This window comes from Pongo abelii, chromosome 10 (genome assembly GCF_028885655.2).
Source record: "Pongo abelii isolate AG06213 chromosome 10, NHGRI_mPonAbe1-v2.0_pri, whole genome shotgun sequence".
Classification (NCBI taxonomy): domain Eukaryota; kingdom Metazoa; phylum Chordata; class Mammalia; order Primates; family Hominidae; genus Pongo; species Pongo abelii.
The window spans coordinates 36,387,061-36,413,521 of record NC_071995.2 but is presented as its reverse complement, the minus strand read 5'-3'; the positions used below and the strand labels follow the sequence as shown (position 1 = coordinate 36,413,521).

The 26,461-nt window shown below is 35.9% G+C and overlaps 1 protein-coding gene across 2 annotated transcripts in view; it reads left to right on the top strand.

Moving 5' to 3' along the window:
• CPNE8 (copine 8) overlaps positions 1-26,461 on the top strand; it is a 256,868-nt gene that overhangs the window by 68,468 nt on the left and 161,939 nt on the right. For both annotated transcript variants that reach the window (XM_002823097.4, XM_054527102.2), the window contains exons 5-6: positions 6,659-6,698; positions 18,290-18,366. In XM_002823097.4, coding sequence (XP_002823143.2) covers positions 6,659-6,698; positions 18,290-18,366 — 117 coding nt within the window. The remainder of the gene's footprint in view (positions 1-6,658; positions 6,699-18,289; positions 18,367-26,461) is intronic.

The window sequence follows — 26,461 nt, the reverse complement described above, 5'->3', positions numbered from 1 at the left end:
GATTATATGAATTGAGTCATTCTTGTCATACTCAACTAAATCAGAGTCAACAGGCCGGGGGAAAAAGCGCTTGTAGCACCTGTTCCAAGAATTGAATTTTTCACAAGGCCAGTTGCTGAATTGGTCCACTGTAACCCTAAAGAACAGTCATGACCTGCCATGACTCTAAGACTAGTTTTACCTACCACCGTCACTCACCAATCGCCACTTTTGCCAGCTCCCAAAATCTTCTGTAGTGCCAATCAGTTTTCTTTCAAAACAATATATAGCATTTCTCTTTCTAATAAAACTCCCAACCTTCTCTTTGTTTTTTGGACATACTGAATGAAAACCACCCTAGTCTGCGTGTATATGCCCTGAATTGCAATTCTGTGCATCTCAAATAAAAGATTTAATTTAGACATTCATCTCTGTATTTTATTTTGATTTCAACATTGGAGATCCTATAAGCTTTGTTACTTCCCTGAACTCCTTGTCAGTTATTTAGCTCTGATTTTTAGATCCATGTCCTGCTCTTCATTCATTACCTGATACTCAAAACTTGTCTGTTCCAGGAACATTTATCTCAGAGTGTCAGGAAACTATAAAGTAACATAAATTAATGTTAAGTAAATGGATATATTTTAACTTCCTAATTGAAGTTGAAGCAATTTTTACAGAAACAGTGTAATGTTTGAAATGTGAAAGCATATTGCAAAATGGAATTAAATAAGTATTGTTTTACCTTTTGCATGTATTTTGTTAGTTTCAGAGATTCAATTCAAAGAACACCTCCATTTTATATGACTGCTGAAAAGTTCAAACAATTAGGGCTAGAAAGGGTTACCTGCAGAAGAAGATCATCAAGAAGAGTAGTAAGTCCATCCTCTTAGTTCATGTAGTGTCTTTGCTACCACTTTAATTCCTTTTGATTTTCCATTTTTTAGAATACTCACATTAATAACCTTTAACCTGAAAGAACAGGCTTATTATTATTATCATCCTTATTATTATTGTGATTTCTTCAGGATATCTACATAAGTAAATGTGGAAATAGTGTAATAGTTCATGAGTTTTATATATATACATTATACCTGTGATATTGGTTTTTAAAATTCTTAGCAATGTGTTATTCCTAGTAAAAGTAACATATTCATGGTAAAAAAAAATTGGAAAATACAAATTACCAGTAGTCCCAACCTCTACCACCCAGAGAACTACTGCAAATATTCTGACATATTGGCAGTATCAGCCTTAAGTAAATATATGCAGAGATTAATCTCTAAGAAAAGTGTTTATTTAGGAATAATATACAATAATTAGAATTGCAATTTGCACACATACACACACGTACCAGAATGGTTTCTGGTGTGTTCAGAGAATAAAAGGAAAGGCTGGAGTTTTACTGGGAAAAGAGAAAAATTACATAGGTTGTTTTGAAAGAAACTTTATTGTTGCTGGTTGTGTCTTACAGAAGCTGGTGATCTCTGATTGGTAAGGGGTGGCAATTTCTAGGTTAAGCTTGTCTCAAAATCACAGCAGGTTCTTGAGGTTTTGGATTGGGCTTGTGAGACAGTTCTTGGAGTAGGTGATTGTGACTCCCAAGTGATTTTCCCCATGGCTCTGCTGCCATAGGGAAGATCAGTCCTGATTCTGTTTTAGTTCGGTGTAACAAAAATGGCCTCATTTTGTGTGATCAGTTTTCATTGCAGTAATGTAGTTCGTTGAAGGAACGGCTTGCTGAAAGATGTGCTAGTGTAAATTGACCAACAGATAGATGTAAATGGTTTTCAGAATTGTTTTGGATTTACTTAATGCCTACTGATTTTATAAAAGTCTAAAAAAATTAAAGAAGAAGCTTTGAACATGTTTTATCTAAACGATATTATAACAGGTTTTAGAAATGGCTTTTATAAACTTAAAAAAAAAATTTCAGTGCTGAAATAATTGTAATGACAGTGAGAGAAAAAGAAAGAGATAGAGACAACTTATTTCTGCTACCACTGACCCAAATTCTTGTAAGTACTATAATAGTTAACCGATAATAATTTTTTTTATTGTTACTGTGGTATGTCTGAGATATATTTTCAAGATTACCTTATCGGCTATAAGTCCTAAAATTCCCTTGCCTTTTTGATCCGGTATGTGCTTACTCATTCAAGAGACATGGTTTCTCTCATCATGCTATGTATATATCACAGAGAGAGTAATAAACTTTGACATTTATTTATTTTCATTATAATTATCACACTGATGATAATACAGGTTCCTAATAAATCCACTTTGTTGTCATGGTTGAAAACTTTATTATTGGTAGAGTAGCTGTACCAAAATGTGTTTGAGCAGGAAGTGTGGATAGCCTTATCACGTCGTAGTATGTGGCAGATATAGGATAATTTAGAAATTACTCTTCTCATTTGTTTTTCCATTCAGAATGGAACACTAAAAAGGGATTTCTGAGTCTAGATATGACTTACCTAGGTAATTATTTTCTTTCTTGATAAATAAAATGGTAATAATCATGAAATGTATAATGTTATTATAAAATAGTTTAGATGGATCTCAACACTTTGAGGAAAAATAAGTTGTTTTATTTCTTCTAGTAGTTGTCCCAACACCATGTCAACTGCGGTTTTTCCCATTGGTTAAGGGCTCCCTTAACCAAAGTCTAATTTCATGCCTTTTCAGTCACTTTTGTTTCTTAGAACCATCTTACTCTGTTAATTGTTAGGTACTTTTTATTTTAAAACTTTCATCTCAAACTTCATTTAAGACTTTTCGCTTCCTCTCCCTTCAGCTGGAGCTATTGCCCAGCTCCTTGCAGGACAGAAGGGAGGTGGGAATGCAAAAAGGTAGGCGGTGTTGGGAGACAGAGATGTGGGTCTCCTACCGTCCAAAAAATCCAGACCTTATGTGGGAATCAGCCTCAGGGGACACACTTTAAGTACTTTGCTTGTCTTGTCCTTATGGAGGAGGGGCCAAAAAGAACATTATTCTATGTTTTTCATCTCTCAGAAAGCACTTTCTAGAACTTTCCAGTGAGTTTCTCTTTCATTGACATCCCCAGGGTGGACTTGCAGCAGGGCCCCGTAGCTTACTGATGAACCAGATGCTGCACTTCCCTTCTTGCAGGCATCCCAGATTTTGGAGCCATACTTTACTTGGCTTTGGGGAGTGGAAAGAACCTCCCTACTGCCCCCCAACAGAGAGGGAAAAGTCTTCACTTATGAATAGTGTGTTCATCACCTGGCCATGGACTGGTCCCCTGAACTTTAGGGAGAAAGTATGTGACCCTAATATGATTGGCTCAGTAGCTCTGAGCTAAGCATGATCACATATTTTGTTTTTTTTCTTTGGGCCTTAGTTGCAATTCCAGAAATACAAGAAAAATTTCCATCAATATCTGTTACTCTTGAATCAAAAACGTAATCCTAAGGTGCACCCAAATCAGCTACTGCCAATTCATTACTGTAGTAATAAGGTTTCAATGGCAGGATGAAGTTGTTTACAAAATTTGTTACTAAATTTAGGCACAGTGGATGCATCCTCTTAGGAGAAACTACCAAGCTTCCTTCATGATCATATATTCTGTCTTCCTTAAAGAAAGTATGGAACTTATAAACAGATACACAGGTACATGTATACATTGTAACCAGTTAGGAGGTAATGCTTATGTTATGACCTGTGAGAGTGGGACTAGAGAAGTCTTGATATATTTAGAAAAGTTAGAAGAAAAATTGTGTTAAAAGAAAGATGGTAATTTTAGGCTAGGCACGGTGGCTCACGCCTGTAATCCCAGCACTTTTTGGAGGCTGAGGGTGGCAGATTAATTGAGGTTAGTAGTTCGAGACCAGCCTGGCCAACATGGTGAAACCCCGTCTCTACTAAAAATACAAAAATTAGCTAGGTGTGATGGTGGGCACCTATGTCACCCCAGTGACTCTGGAGGCTGAGGCAGGAGAATCACTTGGACCGGGGAGGCGGAGGTTGCAGTGAGCTGAGATTGCACCAGTGCACTCCAGCCTGGGCAACAGAGTGAGACTCTGTCTCCAAAAAAAAAAAAAAAAAGGAAAAATGGTAATTTCTAATGGGTTATAATCTAACATATTGTATTCAGGTGTATCATGTAAATTACCTATGAGATAATAGTATTTAAAAAGCTTTGTAAAATACAGTGAAAGAGGATTGTATTTGAAGATACTTAAGCTTTTTGTGATGAAAACATTTTCCTTTTACTTCTTAATTGAACATTCGATGTCATTTCTCCCCAGTCCACACTCGGTTCTTTTTAGAAGATAGTTTCCAGAGTTGATTTTTGAGAAGGAGCTAGCACAGCTATGTTTCATCTCTGATATTGTTTAAGTTGCTAATTTCAATCTTACCTTTAAAAAATTTTTCTTATATAAGAAACATTTCTTGGATAAAAAATGTATTTTTTTGTACTAGCAGCTAGTTCTACAGTAAATGTTGGCAATTTGCTGATTTAAAATTCCAGGCTATAGCTGTTCAAAGTGCTCAGAATGCCTAGATGCGAAGGAGAGTAATTTGTAATTCTTCTGAGGCAGGTTTTTGCATCATGCATTTTTTTTTTTTTTTTTGCTATTGTAAAATTTAATTATAAAACTATGAAAATAAATTCATTTATGTAGGTAAACAGGTCATAATGAGTGTGTGCTGTTGGAAGAGAGAGGCAATTAACTTCCTCCTTATTTAAAAAATAATAACAAGAAGTCATATTCTCTGCATTTAATCCTTCATCTTTCTGCTTCTCCCTGTGGAAAGGAAGTCACAGGACTTCTGGAGGAGAGACTATTTTGATAAAGACAGAAAAAGCTCTAAATATTTTAAGTTTTATCATGGACATTTTCAAGCAGATTCAAAAGTGGCATGTATGTATTGCCAGTTTTGGTTCATTTACTTCCTCCAGGTTATTTATTATATACTTATTGCTGAATCACTTTAAAGCAAATCATTTCACCTACCAATACTTCAAAATAAAGCTCTCACAGATAAGGATGCTTATTTATGAACCTCCTGTTTGTTTGCTTGTTTTTATAAGACCACCACACCATTGTCCAGCCTTACCCCAAATAACTAGTTACTGGCAGCTAACATTCAGGGCATTTGGAAATTTCTCTGATTGTCTTAAAAATGTCTTCCAATTAGTTTGTTTAAGTCAGGCTCCAAACAAGAGTCACACATTGTATTTTTCTCCTATGTCTCCTGTATTCTATAATAATTTCCTTCCCCTTTTTAATACCAGTTATCTGTTGATGAGATTCATAATATTTTTTAAAAGAGAAGGTGAGGCAAGAAATTCCATCTCTATAGAGTGGCTCTGTGTGTGATCTCTCACATCCCATCACTTGGAGTAATGCTAAGACTGTTCAGGTGTTGTCTGCCTGATTAGAAAAGACCTTGTCCTTTCACCTCAAAGCCTTAGTATCCTTGGATGATTATTACCTAGAACCACTGCAATTCTAAAGCTAGTTTATGGTAAACATTCTTTGCTAGAGAGTGAATGGACCCTCTGCCTAGCATCCATATACTCAGTGAACTTTTAATGATTGAGATGCTTTCTTTATTTGTGAAAACATTCTTATGTGAGATAGGAGACTTTAACCTTTAAAGAGGCAGTTAATTTTTGGTAGGAAACTATTCACAAGAAATTTGAAATGAATATGATTTGGGAGAAAGACTGTAGTCAGTACAAATATTTTCCTATACAAGAATTTGGCAAATTGAAGGTATTTTGACTATCAGTGTCCTCTCTACTTCTACAAACTCTTTAATGCCAGGGGATAAAGTGATAATGAATGATCTTATTGCAGAATCTTTCCAAGAACTGATTAATTTCCAGTACCAACTGGTCAAAACCAGAACATATGGTAGTCTTATGTAAATATGTTTGTTTCCATAAAATGTATGTTTTCTTTAAGTTATGTGATTAGGGAAAAATAATGTCTCATTACTGCAGCCAATTTAACAATAGCATTTAAGATATTAAGTAAAAATTAAAATGTGTGCTAAGGACAACCTGTTACCAGGATCTGTTTGTTAAATAATTAATTTGATTTTTTAAAATATTTTATTTTGAGATAAACATAGATTCATTCACATGAAGTTGTAAAAAATAATACAGAAGTTATACAGAGAGACTTGTGTATCCTTTATCTAGGTTCCCCCAGTAGCAACATCTTGCAATATCACAAATAGGATATTGACATTTATCCTGGCAATATACAGAACATTTCTATCACCTCAAGGATCCCTCATGTTGCCCTTTAAAATGATGTCCAGAGAAGAGGGCTTTTCAGTTTTTAAGGAATTTTGAAGTAAGTTGCACAGTACTGGGATACTACTGATGCACAGAAAAGAGAAAGTTTAAACTTATGCACAGAAAAGAGAAAGTTTAAACTTATCAAAAAGCAGAATTGATTATTGAGAAAATATTAAGACTTGTTAGGTGTTTAGAAATGAAAGAGCCCAAGGATTGCGAATTCTACCACTGGCATGTAAGCCACAGATTATGTGAAACTTTAAAATTTGCTAAGTTTTTCTTCGTATTGGTATTATTTTGGATTCATTTTTATATTACTTATGTGTTTTGGAAAATACTGGGTTTTTTTCTAGCTGTATTTTGTGGAAATAATTTGAGTTTTATATTTCAATCTTTTAGGTATGATGTTGATTCAAAGAGCCCCAACTTATCCAAACATGTAAGTTCATATTTTTATAACATTATAATATAATGATTAGTACTTATGCTGACTTATTAATATTAAAGTTATACATCCATTAAGTTATTTATGTAACATGATTGTCATAGAAAATAAGTAACATTTTAAAAGAACCCCAGAAAAACATTTTGGAGGAGCTTATTAAAAAGGTTACCTTTAGTAAGTAAAATGGACTAATCTTCTTTTTAATTTTTAATCTTTATTTTTTCAATAAATGATGATTACAGTTCCCAGTGATGTTTGAAGTTGGATCAGGTTAAGCAAGATGAAATTGCAAGTGTCTTTTTGCAAGGTTTAACTTCTAAGAGAATGGGAAGTAGCTGAGTGTAGGCAGAGTGGTTTGTTATTCTGTTTTTTTTTTTTTGTGGTTTGTTTATTTACCAATATTTCCTGAATATCTGTATATACCAGGCATTGTGCTAGTTTCAGAGGGCATAATATGGGTGTGATAGACATAATCTCTGTCCTCAAGTCACTTATAGTTTTGTTTTCTTTTTTGGGTCTCTCCTTTGATCTGTTCCTCTTTTCTCAAGAGCTCTAGTTGCCAGGTAACAACTGTTACCTGGAGAAGTTTCCAGGTCCAGGAGTAGTTGGGCATCAGAGCTAGACAGAAAAAGAAGTGTAGATGGGAAGGGAGGAATGAGAGTGAGATACTCCAGCAAAACATTGTGCTAATCCATCAACTTGTTTATTGACCTGTGAAGTTGGAATTAGGCCACCCCCAGTAGGAAGGGCTGAATGAGGGTGAAAACAGCATTCTGAAAGGGGATAACTGAGGTGCCAAGTGAAATCTGGGTACACAGATGTAGAATTAGCAGTTGTGTCAGAGTTAGGAGGCTGGCTGGACTAACAGTGCCCAGAAATGTAGGAGGGTGAGATTTTTTAATTTTTCCACTGTTGTAGGCTGTCAAACTAGAATAGATGGGCATGTGATTTCCCATGAAGTTTGGAGAAGGGGAGTGTAATAATTCAGAAAAGAGATGAGACAGAAAGGGGGATTACGAGCTAGGAAACAGATTCGGAAAATCTGGGAGCATGGATACATATGGTGGTAAAAATCACATTTACTGCTGCCCCCTTCATTGAAGGAGGTATGAAATTTATTTATGTTATGAAGCATACAGCAGAATCATGTGAAGAAGTATTCAGGAACAGTCTGTCTAAGTGATTTACCTCTTTACAGGTTGAAAAAAATGCTGCAACAAGCTTATTGCTCTCCATAAGTAAAGTTCATTGTGATTGCCATGACACCTTCCTGCTCATGATTAAGGTTTATAGCATTGTGACTAGACATTTACAATTTATTTGCATGGCTTTATATTGGAACTTTTGCAAATGTCCTAAAAAGAATCAGAAAAGAAACTGCATTTTATAGTCAAAGTTCTTGAGTTGTCAGGAAAGAAATGTATTCACTTCTCACACATAGGTTGTTGATTAAAGGGATTATGAGCATGTCATAAATGTGAAGTGCAGGTTGGCTTTATGGGAGCTGGCACTGGAAACAGTGTGGTGAGTTGTGAGTGAGATAGCTATTCTCTCCATTTCTCTTTCTCTCTCTCAGGCCACATATTCTTTTTGCCATGTCTTTTCTCTGAGCTTCTGCTTCTCTCTGAAGACCAGGTTTCTCTGTTTAGGGAAATGACCTCACCACTTCTGACTGGACATAGACTTCCAAGTACCACTCTCCCTGAATATAGTTTCTGTGTTTCTTAGTTCAAACTACTCTTCAAAGGGCATAATAACTGGCAAGTAAGGACATTCCCATGGGGTTGGATATTTTAAGTGAAGTTGGGAACATGTGTTTCCTATCAGTGGAGTTGCCTTGAGTACAGGGCAGAGAGAAGTGTATGGGATAGGAAGGTACCTTAAACATGGCTAATTCTTTTCCCTTTAATAGTCACTAGTGGCTACATTTTATTATATAAGACATACTCCTCCTAGAAACCATAAATGTATATTTCCTTTCAAATCTTTCTCTTTTGTAGAAATACTTTTATTTTCATAAGAAAATTTTATCTTCTCATCGTAAGAAATTTTATCTTGACACTGCTTTACCCTCATGATACCTCTTTTACTATCTCATCAGGTTTTCACTTTTGCTTAAACTACCCCAACATAGGTTAGATTAAGATTGAATGTCTTCTCTTCACTCTTTACCTCGTAATCTCTCTCTCTCTCTCTCTCTCTGTTCCAAATAGGATTGACTACTCCATTCTTGAAACATTCATTTCTAACTTCCACAGAAACCTCTCCCTTGCTGCTTCTCCAGCCTCCGTGTTTACCCATTATCTGTCACTTTAAGCTGTATTTCCTCCTCTTATCCCTTAATATTATTTTTTTCTCATAACTTTATTTTCAATTTTTATCTCATCTCACTGTATAAACTGTTTTTGGGAGAGCTCAACCATGTCCCTACCATACCTGATGACCCTCAAGTGTTTATCCCTCTGGATACCTTAGCAAATGCAAGTTTCAATTGCTTGTTAAGTATTTTGTCGTACATACTCCACAGAAGCCTAAAACTCAAGTAGATTTAAAATTTATGATTTTTTCCTTCCAGATCATGTGTTTCTGCTTCTGTGATTTATCTTGAGAATAATTCATCAACACAGGTTACTCAGTTAGAAAATTTGGATGCATGGTTAACCACTTTCTGTGTCACATTTGACTTTTACTGAGTCACCAAGTCCTGTTTCTTCTAACAAAAAAATGCTTCTCTTTCTGCCTTCTTCTTTCCCTTCTTGCTGTTATTGCCATAGTTCAGAATCTCATTACTTTTCTACCGATATACTGCATCGTCTCCTGTAGGTCCCATGATTTATATTATTTCACATTTTAAGCTATCCTTTATATTTGTGTCTGTGTTATATTTTTAAAATATATTTAGTCCACTATACAGATTAGTTAATAAGTGCCTGAGCTTATAAGTGGGTGAAGGATGTCGAAAGAGAAGAAAAATGTGTTTTTGAATGGTTATAAGAACTATTAGAGATGACTATCTAGGTTTCTGTTAGAAATTTATAGCAAAAGCTGTTCCTTAATTGAAAGCATACAAGTACAGATTTTAGGTAAAGACACGTATAGCTCATCCAACCCAAAAGAAATTCATGAGGATTTTTGAAGATCAGACAGAATCAATGAACAAGATAGGTTTATTCCCTGAGGATATGATTCATTAAGACTGTTGCTGTCTACCTGCCAATTTTGCAAAGTGAAATAAATATGAACTGGAACCTTTTAGGAAAAACTGCTAAGTGCCCAGGTTGCATGTGGCATAAAGGCACTTATTTATTTTTTTATAAAAGGGATTTTGTAGCAAGAGAGACCCCTTGAATTAGTAATAATAATTTTTTTTTCCATTCTCATTTCGGATAATTTTGAAAGAATTTTCTTTCAGGATGACTTTATTTGGTGTTCAGTACTTAAGACTCTTGGGTCAAATTCCTGTTTTTTGATACTGTTAGGGAAAATGGAGATAGAATATAGAACTGCACCTTAGATTTCTAACATTGCAAATAAATATGACGTAAGACATAAAGAATCATAATTACTTTAATTGATTCTATTTGTGGTGGAAACGTGTTTTAGTGAAAATCATTGTGCACCAGACAAAGACTTATGGAATCTAGGGACATCTTTCTTTAGAAGATTTATTCTGTTTATGATTCTCTGAGGAAATAGCTTTACTAAGATATTTTTCCCTATAGTGTTAGGCCCTGTGAACAAAATATGGCATTTTGAATTCTGAGTTTGTTCTCTAAGGTACTAGTGAACCTACTCAACTAAATACCATTAGCAGAACTACATAGCATACTTTCATTTGTATAATTAAATTGCATGAGCCAAATCATTAATGAAAGGATAAATGACGGGCCCATAATTGGTGTGTATAGGATTCTGCTTGGGATGTTGGACCAGATGACATAGAAACTGTACTCTATATACTAAATTTTCATACAGACAAGGCTATCTAAAATACATTTATCCACTTGGTTGGTTGCAGAAGGCACCACTAAACTTTTTGTTTCAGACGTATTCATGGCTTACTGCATTATTTTGTACACTAGACACTAGCCTTCAGTGAAGGTATATATTTTTTAACACACTTTCTAAATATTATAAATATAAGCTTTCACATACAGATCAGTTATATTTAAAAATTTTATTTGAATATTGTTTGGACCATGAAATGGATTTTCTCATAGAAACATTTTTAAGTGGGGCAAGATTCTTTCATTAGAGTATAAAGCTAATTTAACCTATATATAGATGAACTGAATTCTAAAGTATTAATATATGTTCATATAGGCAGACAGGCAATAAATATAGGACAGGCACTTGTCATGCTGGGGAATATAGCAATGAATAAGACAAAAAAGACCTCTCTCCTAAAGCAGCTTACATTTTGGAATTGAAGAGGTGAGGTAAGCAGATTTACTCAATGAACATGAATACAATAAATGATTAAGATACTTGACTTTCTTTATGGCACTTAATCTAGTAAGACATTGACACTGGGAGAGAATGACTGGAGAAGCACCAGTAGTTGGATGCTGAAGTTTCCTTAAACCAACCAGCATGGTTCTGTGCCATTTATCACCTTGGGTGTATATTTACTGAAGAGAAGGAGGGAATGATTGAAAATCTAGGAGAACAGCATCCCAGGCAAAAGGAAGAACAGTACAGTGGCCTTGAGTCAAGAAAGAGTTTGGGGCCAGGCACGGTGGCTCATGCTTGTAATCCCAGCACTTTGAGAGGCTGAGGTGGGCGGATCATGAGGTCAGGAGATTGAGACCATCCTGGCCAACGTGGTGAAACCCTGTATCTACTAAAAATACAAAAATTAGCTGGGCGTGGTGGCACGTGCCTGCAATCCCAACTACTCAGGAGGCTGAGGCAGGAGAATCACTTGAACCAGGGATGAACCAGGGAGGCAGAGGTTGCAGTGAGCTGAGATTGTGCCACTGTACTCCAGCCTGGTGACAGAGTGAACTCCATCTCAAAAAAAAAAAAAAAGTTTGGAATGTTGGTGTGACAGAAAGATGGCTACCATATGTAAAATATTATGAGTGATGAGGGGAGTGTACTGAAAGGAAACATACATAGGAATCAGATGATGGAGAGATTTGTAGGCCACAGTTAAAAAAAGAATTTGGATTTTTCTTTTTTCGGATGGATGTCACTGGAGGATGGTGTGATCTGATTTATGCATTTAAATGGTGACTGTGACAGTTGAAGTGGAGAATGGAGTTGAGGAAGCAAGACTGGAATTAAGGAGGTCAGTTATAAGGCTGTTGTAGTTTGACTGGGTGAGCATCCTTTGGTGGTTAAAAACCATTGAAGTTGTAAGACGTGGTCAGATTTGGAATATATGTTGGTAGTATGACTGATGATGAATTGGATGTCCAGTGTAAAAATAAGAGAAGTTAGAGTGGCTACTAGGTTCCTGATGAGAACAACTGGGTAAATAGTGATGTGGTTCATATAATGAGGTACATTGGGGAGAAGGAGATTGAGGCAGGGAGGTGAGGATTGAGAGACCCATGGTAAGGCCAAGTTCATGTTAAATTTGAGACCCCCAGTAAGCATCCAAATGGAGATATTGATTAGACAGTGTTTGAAGACTAAGATGTAGATTTAGTAACCATCAGCCAATCAAGTTGGAACTCAGAGTTATCTAAGAAAATGCAAATGGAGAAGAGAATAGGATAGAATCTTGAGGGAAGAAGAGTAGCTAGAATGATCATTTTAAAAGCCAGCTAGGACATGTCGCTTTCCAGTTTAAACCCTCCAATGGCTTTCATCCACACTTAGGATAGAAATCAGTCCTTGATATAGCCCCTGGTTACCTCCTCTCCTGCCATTCTCATCATTGCTCACCCTGCTCTAACCTGCTGTCTCTCTTGCTTTTCCTTGAGCACCCAAGTACTTGTCTCAGGGACTTTGTTCTTGCTTTTTCTCCTATCTGTAATGCTTCTGCTCCAGATATTCACATGGTTCTCTCCCTCACATTATTCAGGTATCTACTTGAATAGATAACTGCGAGGCCTTACCTGACTGCCCTGTGTAAAAGAGCTCTTCATGTTATCCTTTGGTGCTTTTTCAATAAAAACTTTCTTTTTTTCTGTAGCCTTCTTTCTAGTTCTTATTAGATGATGAGAGTTAGCCTTATATACATATTCAAGCTAAAATGTTTATGACTGTTGCTATACATGGCTATCTTTCCCATTTGCATTTTCAGTAGGGTCTAAAAGAATCTGCCTTAGACTTTCAGACAGAGATAGGGATAATGCCTGAGATGGGTTTGAGTATAGTAACTTCAGCACTCATTAAGTTATATTAGATGGGTTCGTTTGCACGTAAAACTGGCCCTTATTCAGGGCTTAGTATTTAATAATGATACTTTGTCATAGTATAATGTCATATTTAATATTATTATTTGATCATGCTATATTTCAGATATTTAATCATAATATTTAGTAAGTTTTCTAGTTATTTGGCATAGCACCTGTCTCACCATGTTTACTAGCAGTGAGAATATTTACTTATTTTCTGTTAACATATTACATTTTGAACTTTGTTATTGATGAGCTAGTGTTCTATCAAAAGTGATGTGCTGGAACATGTAAATATTTTCCATAGATTTGTAATATTTGTGAATATAAATATTTAAAAACTATGGTAGAATGTTATTTTACTATAGCATAGCTTTATTTTGAAAAGTTGTGTGTGGTATATGTTTGCAATTATTGAATATATATGTGGATCTTTTTTTTTTTTTTGAGACAGTGTCTTACTCTGTCACTCAGGCTGGAGTGCAGTGGCCCGATCTTGGCTCACCGCAACCTCAACCTCCTGGGTTCAAGCTATTCTCCTGCCTCAGCCTACCAAGTGGCTGGGACCACAGGCCTACACCACCATACCTTGCTAATTTTTGTATTTTTAGTAGAGACAGATTTTCACCATGTTGCCCAGGCTGGTCTTAAACTCCTGACCTCAAGCGATCCACTGGCCTCTGTCCCCTAAAGTGCTGGGATTACAGGCGTGAGCCACCATGGCTGGCCAATATGTGGATAATTTTTAAAAATTGGTGGCTGGGTGCGGTGGCTCATATCTGTAATCCCAGCACTTTGGGAGGCCAAGGCGGGCAGATCATGAGGTCAGGAAATCAAGACCATCCTGGCTAACACGGTGAAACCCCGTCTCTACTAAAAATACAAAAAATTATCTGGGCGTGGTGGCGAGTGCCTGTAGTCCCAGCTACTCAGGAGTCTGAGGCAGGAGAATGGTGTGAACCCGGGAGGTGGAGCTTGCAGTAAGCCGAGATCATGCCACTGCACTCCAGGCTGGGCGACAGAGCAAGACTCCGTCTCAAAAAAAAAAAAAAAGGTTAATTTCAGTCACTGATCATCTACTTGTTGAAAACTTAATTTTCTTTCAGTGTCTTATTTAACTGCCTTCATTTGGACTGTTAGAAAGCCAAAGATATCTTTTCTTTTTTTTTTTTTTTTTGAGATAAGGTCTCACTCTGTCACCCAGGCTGGAGTACAGTGCCACGATCTCAGCTCACTGTTACCTCTGCCTCCAGGATCAAGTGATTCTCCTGCCTTAGCCTCCCAAGTAGTTGGGATTACAGGCACACAGCACCACACCCAGCTAATTTTTGTATTTTTAGTAGAGATGGGGTTTCACCACGTTGGCCCGACTGGTCTTGATCACCTGACCTCAAGTGATCCGCCCGCCTTGGCCTCCCAAAGTGCTGGGATTACACGTGTGAGCCACTGCTCCTGGCATAGCCAAAAATATCTTAAAAACCAACAGTTGTGCTGAGGGAAAAGAAATGTATACATTCAGGGATAGGGTATAATTTTAGAAATTGTATTTGTAATTTAAATTTAGAACTTTGTATTATCTCTTGGAGGTTGGATTTAGCATTTTGGTTTGTAGATGGATCTATCCATTAAAAAGACAAATTCTACTTTTTTTTTTATAATACTAAAATGTGAGAAATTGTTTCTACTAAAATATTGAATCAAGCCCGGGTGCAGTGGCTCATGCCTCTAATCCTAGCTCTTTGGAAGGCTGAGGCAGGTGGATCACCTGAGCTCAGGAGTTCGAGACCATCCTGGCCAACGTGGCGAAACCCTGTCTCTACTAAAAATACAAACATTAGCTGAGAGTGCCATAAATATTTGGGGGGCAAAATGTACGGTACCTGTAGAGGCCTCCATTCAAGTCGTATGTACATTATACTTACCTGAATTTGCAAGAGCAACAGGCCGAGGTCTTCTATAGCCTTACAGTTCTCAGCTTCACCTTTAAGGGAGAGGCCTGGGAAGTGATCTGGCAATACTGCCCTGTATGGCTGTATGTCCAGCTTACCACCACAGTACTGTTTTCCTTCTCAGCTGATGCCTGTGCTTTTCACGTCCGCCATTATGGGCCTGTGTTGCTTCTTCAGCAGTCTCAGTTTAGCTAATTGGGTGATTGCATTCCCCTGCGCTGGTGGAGCTGGAAAAGGAAATGACTTCTGACTTAGTTTTCTCCTGGGGCTTTTTCTGTAGAGTCCAGTGGTGTATGTCATAGTGTATGTCAAGCCACATACACTTTCCTATGCTTCTTGTAGGTATAAAATCATCCTCATTACCTAGCACTCAGGTGTTTTTAATTCAGGGGTTTATCAAACCAGTCTAGTGGAGTTCTGGCCAATCAGCTACGACTGGCCGGAGCTGGTTGACACCAGTGTGTGTGTGGCCTTTGACACAGAAATACACAGATTCACATCATAGCTTTTTGGTGCATATTTTGTTGATTTTGTTCAGCCAAGATGATTGTTCATGTGTTCTCTTGTATTTGTTAGTATGTCTCCATATTAATATGATCCTGCTCAATATTTCTGTTTTATTCTCTTGAGCAATTTCAGCACAGATGGCTTTTACTGAGACTCGCTACTCCATTGGCAAAGTCCATTTAATATGTAGTATTTGCAGGTGCCCATTAGCATAACTATCCTTAGAAAAGAATTCTGGAATCGCCCTTGTGTGTTTTTTTGCTGCTGACTCAGAAGAGCAATGATACATTTCAGATCTTCAGTTTTCAGTTCTTTCTAGCTGTCATGAGACTTAAAGAAATTTAGGTTTATTAAAATTCCATAAACATTTGTAAAATCTGTTTTGATATTGATAAAGAAGTGCCATTATGAAAGGTGTTTAATTTAAATATGGGAAAGCTTTATCTTAAATTCGCTTTATGTATTTGAAAGCAAATTTAAAGTGATTTGCAGTTTAATGAAGGTATGGCCATGCCGGCAGTATCCAAGTATCAGGTGTGGGGTTATTTTTTGTCTCATGTGCAAGTACGGTTTTCACCAAATCCTGTCATTTTTCTGTGCGGTACTGTTTGGAACCTTAACACTTTGCCTTCTATTAACTACCATAGCCTTCTGATTGATCTGGCTTCTAGTTTTTTTCCTCATTCCTGAAATCACTCTGCAAATAGGCACTTGAGTAATCTTCTGAATGCACTGCTCTAATGGTGTCCCTAAATTGGTGAAAGGCTTCTGGTTGCTTCTGATGACCCTAAGACAACTTTTTTGTCTGGTCATGAGGGCTCTCTCTGGGCTTGGCTCTTCATCTCCATTTCTGCTTTTTACTTGAGTCCTTCTCTTTTCTCATTATTCTCTGGCCTGTAACTCTGATCTGTTCTGTAAATCTAGAATGTCCAATTATCTTCTCTCCAAGCAATATCTGATCTGATTCCTGACTGGCTCTCAAGAAAGTAATTCCTTTGGGAAAGTGTTCCCTTGACTATGCTAGTCTACAGATACCTTTTCCTCCTCTTTTAAATTAGAGCACTTCTCACCCCCACTTTCCCCACCTCCAACACTGAAGAACATAGTTTTTACTTTTGTGGCTTGCTAAACTTTTTTGTGACTGGGTCTCATTCCTTTCATTAGACTAGAAGCAGAGAGGCAGCATGGCTTGGCATAGTGATTAGGTGAGTAATAAGCCTTGGGTTTAGACTTGGTCCCAAATTGTAGCTCTGAGCAATTTACTTTCTCTGTGCCTCAGTTCCCTTATCTGAGAAATGGGGCCAATACTAGTTCCTCACCATGAGCTGGCTTTTTTTCTTTCATCTGAGAAAGTCATTTCTCTGTAAAACTACTAAACTAAATAGATTTGTTTATTTAGTATACTGAATACATTTTGTTTGCCATTAATCCTCTCTGTCCATCCTTCTTAGGAATTTTCTTGGTCCTGTTCACTACACAAACAATTTAGAGAGATCTCCCACCTTGTTTTAGAACAGGGCAATTCTTTGAATCATATACAGGCTAAACTAGAAGGCACGTGTCTTTCCCTGGAACAACTTCACATTTTCTTGACCTACATATCCAGATGGTGTTGGTGCCCTTATTTTATAGATATATGAGTTTGCATTGTACTTATGGTATTTAAATTCTTATGTGGCATATCAATCTGGAATCAGAACATCAGAGTTTGTCTTGGCTCTGCTATTTATAGAAAATCAACTTTCTAGAGTTTTAGTTTCTTTTTTTAATTAAATTAAATTAAATTAATTAAAAAATTTTTGTGAGTACATAGTAGGTGTATGTATTTATGAGGTACATGAGATGTTTTGATATAGGCATGCAATGTGAAATAAACACTTAGTTTCTTTATATGTGAAATGCAATGTTAATATCAGACCTCTCATTTACAGGGTTATTCTGAGTTTTGAAAATAAGAATCATACGATTGTATGTTAATGAACGTTACTTCATTTTTTACTTATATTTTACTTAATATGCTATGCTAAAACATTTTCACAAGGTGAAATGAGCAAATTTAAATAAGGAAATGTGTTGTTTTTCTTTTGGTTGTACTATTAATTATTAGATTTAGTACTTCTTGAAAAAGAGATTTTACTTCATATTTTACTTAACCCATTTTTAGGCACTTACAATATGCTAGTATTAACTCATGCAATAACTAATTGAACCCTCAGAACAATTTTATGAGGAGGTACTAATACATTATAGAGAAGAGCAAACTGCAGAGCTTAATTAATTGCCTACAATCACAGTTAGTAAGTGATAGTACTAGAATAGACACCTGGCAGGTTGGCTGTGGACCCTAGTTGAGGCTACTGCATCACATGACCTTTCTCTAAGTGTTACTGGGATTAGCCACCTCTGCTGTGTGCTTTCTCATTTTGTCTCCTCAGCCAACAATTCCAGTAATTCAGAGGCATCCGAAGTTAAGCCAATTGTGCATTCAAAACCTCCAACTTTTCTCTATTTTTTATTGTAACTTAAAACATAAAAAGAAAACAAATGCAATGCCTGTGAACTCAGAATAACTGCTCTGTGATTAAAAACACAAAATGCTGTGCAAACATGTGAAAGTCACGTGGTAAGATTAATGCATATTGAGCGTATTTTACCTATTATTGGAAGTTAGAAATGTCAATATTCAGCAATGAAAACAATGCAGATGTATGATGTACAAAACATATACTGTAAAGATAGTTTGGAAACTTATGAGCTTTAATCTTTTTATCGATTTCAGGACTTTCTGGGACAAGTGTTTTGTACATTGGGAGAGATTGTTGGTTCACAGGGAAGTCGTCTGGAAAAACCAATAGTGTAAGTATTTTTTAATTCAGACGATGAAATGCCAACTTTAACAGTTTCTATTTTGTCAGTTTGGAATTGGTGAATGCATGGTTGTGGAGCAAAAGTGGGGTTTTAAATCTTGTTTGAGTTTTTTCTTTTAACAAATAATTTTGACATATTTTTAAAGAATAATTTCTATGTCACCTGTCATATGCTATGCTAAAAAATTTTCACAAGATGAAATGAGCAAATTTAAATAAGGAAATGTGTTGTTTTTCTTTTGGTTGTGCTATTAATTATTAGATTTAGTACTTCTTGAAAAAGAGATTTTACCCTTTTGGGTTAGTAAATATATGTAGTAAACTGCTGTTAATACCACGTATTTCATAAATGCACTTTTGGTTATTGAAATTTTCATAATAATTTTTACCATGGAAGTGGCTTGTAGAGAAAGCTGTAAGTAGGTAAATATTGGGAGAAGGTAATCACTAAGAATGGTCTAGTCCATCTTCACCTTCAATTACTAGGATCATGTTTAGTTTTCAGGTCAATTGCATGAGTTGATTCTATTTTCTCCAGTTCCAAATAAGGCAGGGAGCAAATTTTAGAAATTTTTCATGGCTTTATTCTCCTCTCCTCCTTCTTCCCCTTTCCTAATCCTGGTTATTTGGATTGACTTAACTGTTCATAAAATTCAGAAGATCTAGAAAGAATGGTACATTTGCAGAGCTAACCACAATGTCAAAAGCTTTAGGGAATTTTGAAGTCTTTATCTTCATCAATCTTTTAAGAATCTCAAACTCAAAAAATAAACGTCGATATTCCATAAATCTGTTTATTTCTGACATAAATACTTGAAATGGCAAGGCATTATTCTCACATTTCTTATATAAAATTCAACTTTTTATTTAGTGTGTTCATTGCTATGCAAGAAATTATTAGGCTAATAAGAATTCTATAAATTCTAATTTTTTGAAATTTAATTTGATTTTCTTAGAAAATTATTACCGAATGTCAGTTTGAAAACTTTCATATATCAGCTCCCATTTTAAATTCTTTTTGTGTGTAATTTATTTTCACATAATTATAGGACTTGGAAGCTTATTGCAAACATATATTTATGCTCACTTTAGTAGGTAGTAAGCAATCTGTAAGGCAAATGCAAATATTTTATTGAGTGCATATAATTCTAATTGCAGCTCCTATTCCAGTGACTTATGCTCACAAGGATTCCTAAGATCACTAAATCTACCTTTTGTTTTTTGCTGTTAAAAAGAATCAATAATATATGCATACCACCTTAAAGATGTCTTTAACATTCTTCAAGAGAAAACAAAAGCAATTAAAATACAGAATTTTCATTTCCAAGCAACAGAATAGAGATTTTTATGAATGGGTACACTTTTTATTCATTTATTTATTTGTTAGCTTTTATTTTAGGTTCAGAGGTACTTGTGCAAGTTTGTTAGGTAGATAAATTGCACATCACAGGGCTTTGGCATACAGATTATTTCATCACCCAGGTAATAAGCATAGTACCCCATAGGTAGTTTTTCAGTCCTCACTTTCCTCCCTTCCCCCACCCTCAAGTAGGCTCCAGTGTCTGCTGTTTCCTTCTTTGTGTCCATGACTACTCAATGTTTATCTCCCGCTTATAAGTAAGAACATGTGGTATTTGGTTTTCTGTTCCTGTGTCAATCTGCTTAGGATAATGGCCTCTAGTTCCATTACTGTTGCTACAAAGGATAAAATTTCAGACTTTTTTATGCCTATATAATATTCCATGTTGTATATTTACCACATTTTATTTATCCAGTCCACCATTGGTGGGCATTTAGGTTGATTCCATGTCTTTGCTGTTGTGAATAGTGTTGCAATGTACATAAACATGAATGTCTTTATGGCAGAATAATTTATGTTCCTTTGGCTATGTACCCAATAATGGGATTGCTGGGTCAAATGGTAATTCTGTTTTAAGTTGTTTGGGAAATCACCAAATTGCTTTACACAATGGCTGAACTAATTTACATTTCCACCAGCAGCATATAAGTGTTCCCTTTTCTCTGCAACCTCACCAGCATCTGTTATTTTTTGACTTTTTAGTAATAGCCACTCTGACTGTTCTAAGATGGTATCTCATTATGGTTTTTATTTGCATTTCTCTAATGATTAGTGATGTTGAGCATTTTTTTCCTATGCACGTTGGCTATGTGGTATACATTTTTTTTTTTTGAGACGGAGTCTCTCTTTGTTGCCCAGGCATAATCTCTGCTCACTGCAACCTCTGCCTCCCAGGTTCAAGCGATTCTTCTGCCTCAGCCTCCCGAGTAGCTGGGATTACAGGCGCATGCGTGGTGCCCTGCTAATTTTTTTTTTGGTATTTTTAGTAGAGATGGGGTTTCAGCACATTGGTCAGGCTGGTCTCGAACTCCTGACCTCGTGATCCGCCCGCCTTGGCCTCCCAAAATTCTGGGATTACAGGCATGAGCCACTGCGCCCAGCCTATGTGGTATACATGTTTTTAAATTAGTAATTTTATTGGAAGTTTTTATCTGGTGTTTTTTTAACATAAGGAAATCATAATTCTAATTTCAGAAAACTATTAAATTATTAAGTTATAAAAAATTTACCAGTGGAAAATCATATTTATATTAATCTTGGAACATATTAAAAATTTGATATTATTATAATGTATTGATTGGGATATGTGGTGAATAGAACATAGCATAAGATATAGTCCTTGTTCAGCTGATTCAACAATTCCCACTAGGTATGACTGGCAAAAATAAATTCTTGCTAAGAGGTGAAGATACCTAGGGTAGACTGGTAGAATATGCAGATGTTGGGAGAATTTGTTGGGGGTTGAGTCATGATCATTTTATGTAATCAGAAAGGATGAGATTTAGATTTTTCTTAGCTCTTGCTAAGGGCGGGGTATAACATACACATATTTCATATAGTGTAATGAGGGAAAGACTTCAAAACTTGTTCATCCAACATGGATCTACAGTAACCACATGCTGTGCTTCATCTATAGGATATTCTGAAATTTAGACAACTTTATTGAAGGTCCTCAGGTTCTATCTTTCTTACTGAAAAAGGAACAATTAATTTGATTTTCTAAGCTTATATCACTAAACTTTTATTCAGCCCTTCATCTCCTTGGACAATCTTCTCAGGCAAATAAACATTAAGAAAATAGTTTAAAGGTACGATTATTGTTTCAGCAGTGGAAGATTTCTAAATTTTTCTAAGAAAACTTAGCTAGGCAAGTTTTAGTACTAAGTGGGTAAGAAAATGTAAAGCTTGAGTGTAGCAAAGAGATGGGCTACAAAAGAAAAAAGCAAAGAAACAAAACCTTAGGAATTGCAGACTGGTTGCAATTACATTCATTAAACAGGAGTGAATTGGATTAGATACCTAAGATAATCCCATAGAGGAAAGAGATGAGAGGGTGAAATGAAATAGGAGAGATTAATTAAAAATGGGAGAGTAAAAGTGAATATGATTAGTTTGCTAGTGGAAAGATATTTTGGCTTTATTAATTAAGGCACCTAGTGACGTACTATCACTGGATCAGATGTTCCAACGCAGGTGAACAATGGACTGGAAAAAACATTTTGTAGTCACCTTTCCTCTTGCATAGAAAAGACTGGCTTTAATGAAAAACTAGCTGTGAGAGAGGCATGTGTCTGGAGGAAGAACATGTGGATTGAAGAACAAGGTCTGTTGGCTAAGTTTTAAGTTGAGGTACTTTGAGAGAAGATATAGCTTCTATGCAAATAGCATTTTACTCCCTTACCTCAGTCTCCAATGAAAAACATAACCATTCATACTTTTTGTTTGAAAAAGCACAATTGGGTTGAGGAAGAGCAAAATGCTGTTTGCATGGAAGCTTTATCTGCGAATAATGCCAAGGTAGCCCTTCAGAGCAGCTGGTCGACTCCATGGAGTCCTACATTCCACATTCATCCTTGCTAACTCCTGCTCTTCCAGGTACTTCACTTTTTTGGCTTAACTTTTTTTCCTGAATCAATCTAATAAGCAAATAGTGGGAAGAGATGGGAACATGGGAAGATCTGAGATATTTCAGTGGAAGAGGGAATGGCTTTGGAAAAAATGATGAAACCAGGGAAGTTATTGGAGATGATGCAAGGTCAGGAAGTGTTTTCTTCTCGTGACAGGAAGCTTGGTGACAAACACAACTTCGAAGCCTCCATGTTTTCACATGAATATATAAGAGTAGTAAAATTGATGAATGCGTGACCGAAATAGTGGAGAAATTCACATTGGGGAAATAATAGATATTTATGGTATAGCTCTTCCATCTATTCTTCATAGTTTCCACTGCCTCCTGCTGTCTTGCTGTGTGAACCTGCCCTGACCAGATATCTTTAACTGTCTGGTTAAAGATAACATTGTAGGACAGCCACCAAACATTCTACTGTTTTTCATGGTCTGTTCCTCATGACTGAGGATAGAAATAGAATTTGCACATTCCTGGTGCTGCAGCCATTACTTTTTGCAATCATGTTTGTGAGAGGTTAGGTGATTTTCCCTATCTGGATGGGCACTGGCTTCTGAATTGCAGCATAGGACACCTCCAGAGGCAGATATCCTGAGGCGGACAGTCCACTCGCAAGTAACACACAATTGATTTATCATGAATTTAAAATCTTCTTGTGTCCCAAATGTTATTTATCTTAAGTAGCATTATCCAAGTACCTCTTATTTATTAATTTTAGATTAGAGATTTATTTCCCAATTAGTTTCCCATTTATATTCTAAGTTATTCAGAATACTTCCTTGTTTTTTTTTTTTTTGCTTTCTTTCCTTTATTTTTTTATTTTTTATTATTTATTTATTTATTTTTTTATTAGACTTTAAATTTTAGGGTACATGTGCACAATGTGCAGGTTAGTTACATACGTATATGTGTTTTACTCAGAATAATTTCTTCTAGCTTTTTAATTGTGACTGTGTTGTAATATCTCCTCAGAGGTAGTCTTTTTAAATTTATGATAACTGTAAAATTGGGAGATTTAAAGGAGACAACTTAGAATTTGAAATTATTTAGTATCAATCAAACTTTTGACAACGAAGTTAGGATTATTACGAAGGTAAAATGGTTTCTTGTACGTAGCCTCTTGCCTCATTCAATAATGAGAATTTGAATTTAACCTCGGGCTTTTTTACTTTCTGTGTTTTGGTTATTGTTGTCATTTATAAAGTTAGATTTTCTCATTTTATTATGAGAAAAAACATTTTTATTTTTAATATTTTATATGCATAATGATGAAATAATTTGAAATTGATGTTCACTAATTTTTAGTTTACTTTTTAATAGTAGCTTAAGATTTTTGCAATTTCAATAGTCTGTTCTGTTGGATTTAAGCTTTGGGCAAACACGTTTCTCATCTGAATTCCATCCTACGCTTTTGGTCTTTTCCTGGAACCCTCCTAAAGTGAGTCTTGTGCTACTTAATTTGACTGAAACATTTACTGTGCTTCCTATGACTCATCGGCTCCTCTCTTTAGATCATCCCATTATTATTTAGCATTATACCCACTCAGCAGTGTGTTTTCTCATGCTGTGAGATTGTATCCAATTTTCTGTGATGCTGTCAAAGAGTCGTATGTCTTCTATCTTTAGGGATCTCAGTGATGGATTCAGCAAAGCCTTCCAAAATGCAAGAGTCAGCACTGGTTTAAGAAAGATTGCTATTCTCTCCTCCGGGAGGAAAATATTTATTATGTTCCTCAAGTAATAGGCCTATTTGTTCCTGTTACTCTCAGCGAGGCATGAGTGGTTCCATATAAAAGGATCAGGGAAAAAGGCAGACACTGGTAATAATTAGAAACTAGATTCTTACTCCAGGGAGAAGCAGGATACAATGGGAAGAAGCAGTACCAGCAGTAATGGTACCAGCAGCTGTCTTGACTAAAGGACGTTTAGGAGGGCAAAGGCTATGTTTTTTGTAGGCTGGCAAAAACACTTTGTGATCTAGGCAGTTGGTAGTGGGTGGAGGATTAAGAGAAGGTTCCTAGATGGATGATTGTGTCCTAACAGCTAAAGAGGACAGGGACAGGGACTCAGAGGCAAGTGATAATTGAAAAACCAGCTTGTAATTGTCTGATGGATGTGGGGATCTCAACTGTGACTTAGGGTTCAAGGACAGAGACAGACAGGTGCTGAAGTACAACAAGATGAAAGCAGGGAGAGGAACAGAGCAGAAAGGAAGCTTCAGAATAAGGAAGAAGACTAAAATAGAAGAATAGTGTTTGAGGGGACTTGAGGCAGAGACTTACAGGGTTGGCTTAAAGATTTGACACAAATGTGGACTTATCCTGAAAGCTAGGCTTTGACTGTGAATGCACTTAGAGATCAAACATCTGTGAGAAGGAAGAGGAAAAAGAGGGATAAGATAATGGGTAGTCATAAAAGTGAGAAACATACAAACTCACCATAAAACAGGGCATGTTTTTAGCATGCAGCTTTTTGCCTGTAAAAATGTAATCAACTTTAGGGGAAATTTTGAGGCTCAAAGTAATCTTTATTAATTAAATTGATATTGTTATACTGTAATTTACTTCAGTGGAAAGAATATTGGGCTGGACTCAGAAGATGGTGTTTTTAGCCCCATCTCTGCTACTAACTTGCTATTGCAATATTAGGTCGTTTTTACATCTATACTTTTTTTTTAATGTTTGTGGGTCACATTTGTAATAAGAATTTGCTGTAGAGCTAAATAAACAGCCACTGTAACGAAGTTGATAGTACATGAGCTTTGGGAGCAGTCAGACCTGGGTGTTACAATTGATTAGGTATGTAATTTGAGCAAAGTGCATCAAATTCCTGAGACCCAGCTTCCTCATCTGAAATATCTGAATAGTACTCATTTAAGAGTATTATTGTAAGTAATATCAATACTTTATACAACTGATTTGTGATGGAGCACATTAGGATTTAATAAACACTCAAATGGTGACTATTATTATATTGTTTTTATTAAAAATAGCCAGTATCTTTCCTTCCTTCCTTCATCTTTATTTTTCTTAGAGACGTGTTTAGCTAGGAATTCAGCAAGTTTAAGGAAAGGACCGTGTTAAACCAAACTTGATTACACTTATGTAAAGTGTTAAGTATTATCCAAATATAAATATTAAAAACTATTTGTCTGTTTTCAGTATGTAGCTAAACTATCAAATAGGGGAACTGAGTTAGATTTCTGCTTTTCATTAGTTTGGGTTTTATAAGATAGTTTTGGAAATTTCCTGAATTTCCCATGTTAATATATAATTGCAAAAAATAATTCAGAGTTCAGTGTCAATTAAGAATTAGTTATTTTTTTTATTTGCAAAGACCACACAGATGTGTATACATGTTTGTAATCTTCACATGATTCAACACATTAAAAATAAAACCACTGATTGCCTTTCAGATAGATATTAGATACTTCACCAGCCTAGAGTGGAGCTTTAATCTACTTCTGGGAAAGGCTCTCGAAAAATGGTATATTCTTTTTAAAGGCCAAAGATAGAAGGAATTTTAGTACATTTACTCATGTTATTATACACAAGCTTCTGAGGTTTACGTATAATCAGAGTTTAATAAAAATGTTGAGTTGAACCACTTTCTTACATTCATTTTCGAATGTGAGCTCATTCTCTGGAATGATCTCCAGGGAGGTAAATTGCTTACTCTAAATAGGCAGATTATGTATATCTGCAGATTCCCATGATTCTCTGCTCTACTCAGTTATTCCAGTAGTGACAACTAAAGTCATACAGATGAAGAACTCTTCTGGATGGAAAGGATTGTAAAGGATATGACCAGTCATGAGAGATACAGGTAAAATGAATGAGGTTTTTACAAAATAGCCTTTAATGTCATTGTCAGAGACAAGCCTCAGAACGATTGGTTGGTTGTTCTGACCTGGTGTGACATGTGTCTTGTTCCTATGAGACTTGTGTGCAAGTAAGCCCTTTGGGCATCCCAGTTTAGGAAAGAAAAACAAAAGGAAAAATTATTTTACGAATGGTGACTTTATAGAGCAAATAATTTACTGACAGAATCTGGTAGATAGAATCTGAGTATAATAGAGGTTTTAGGGATTGTATTTTT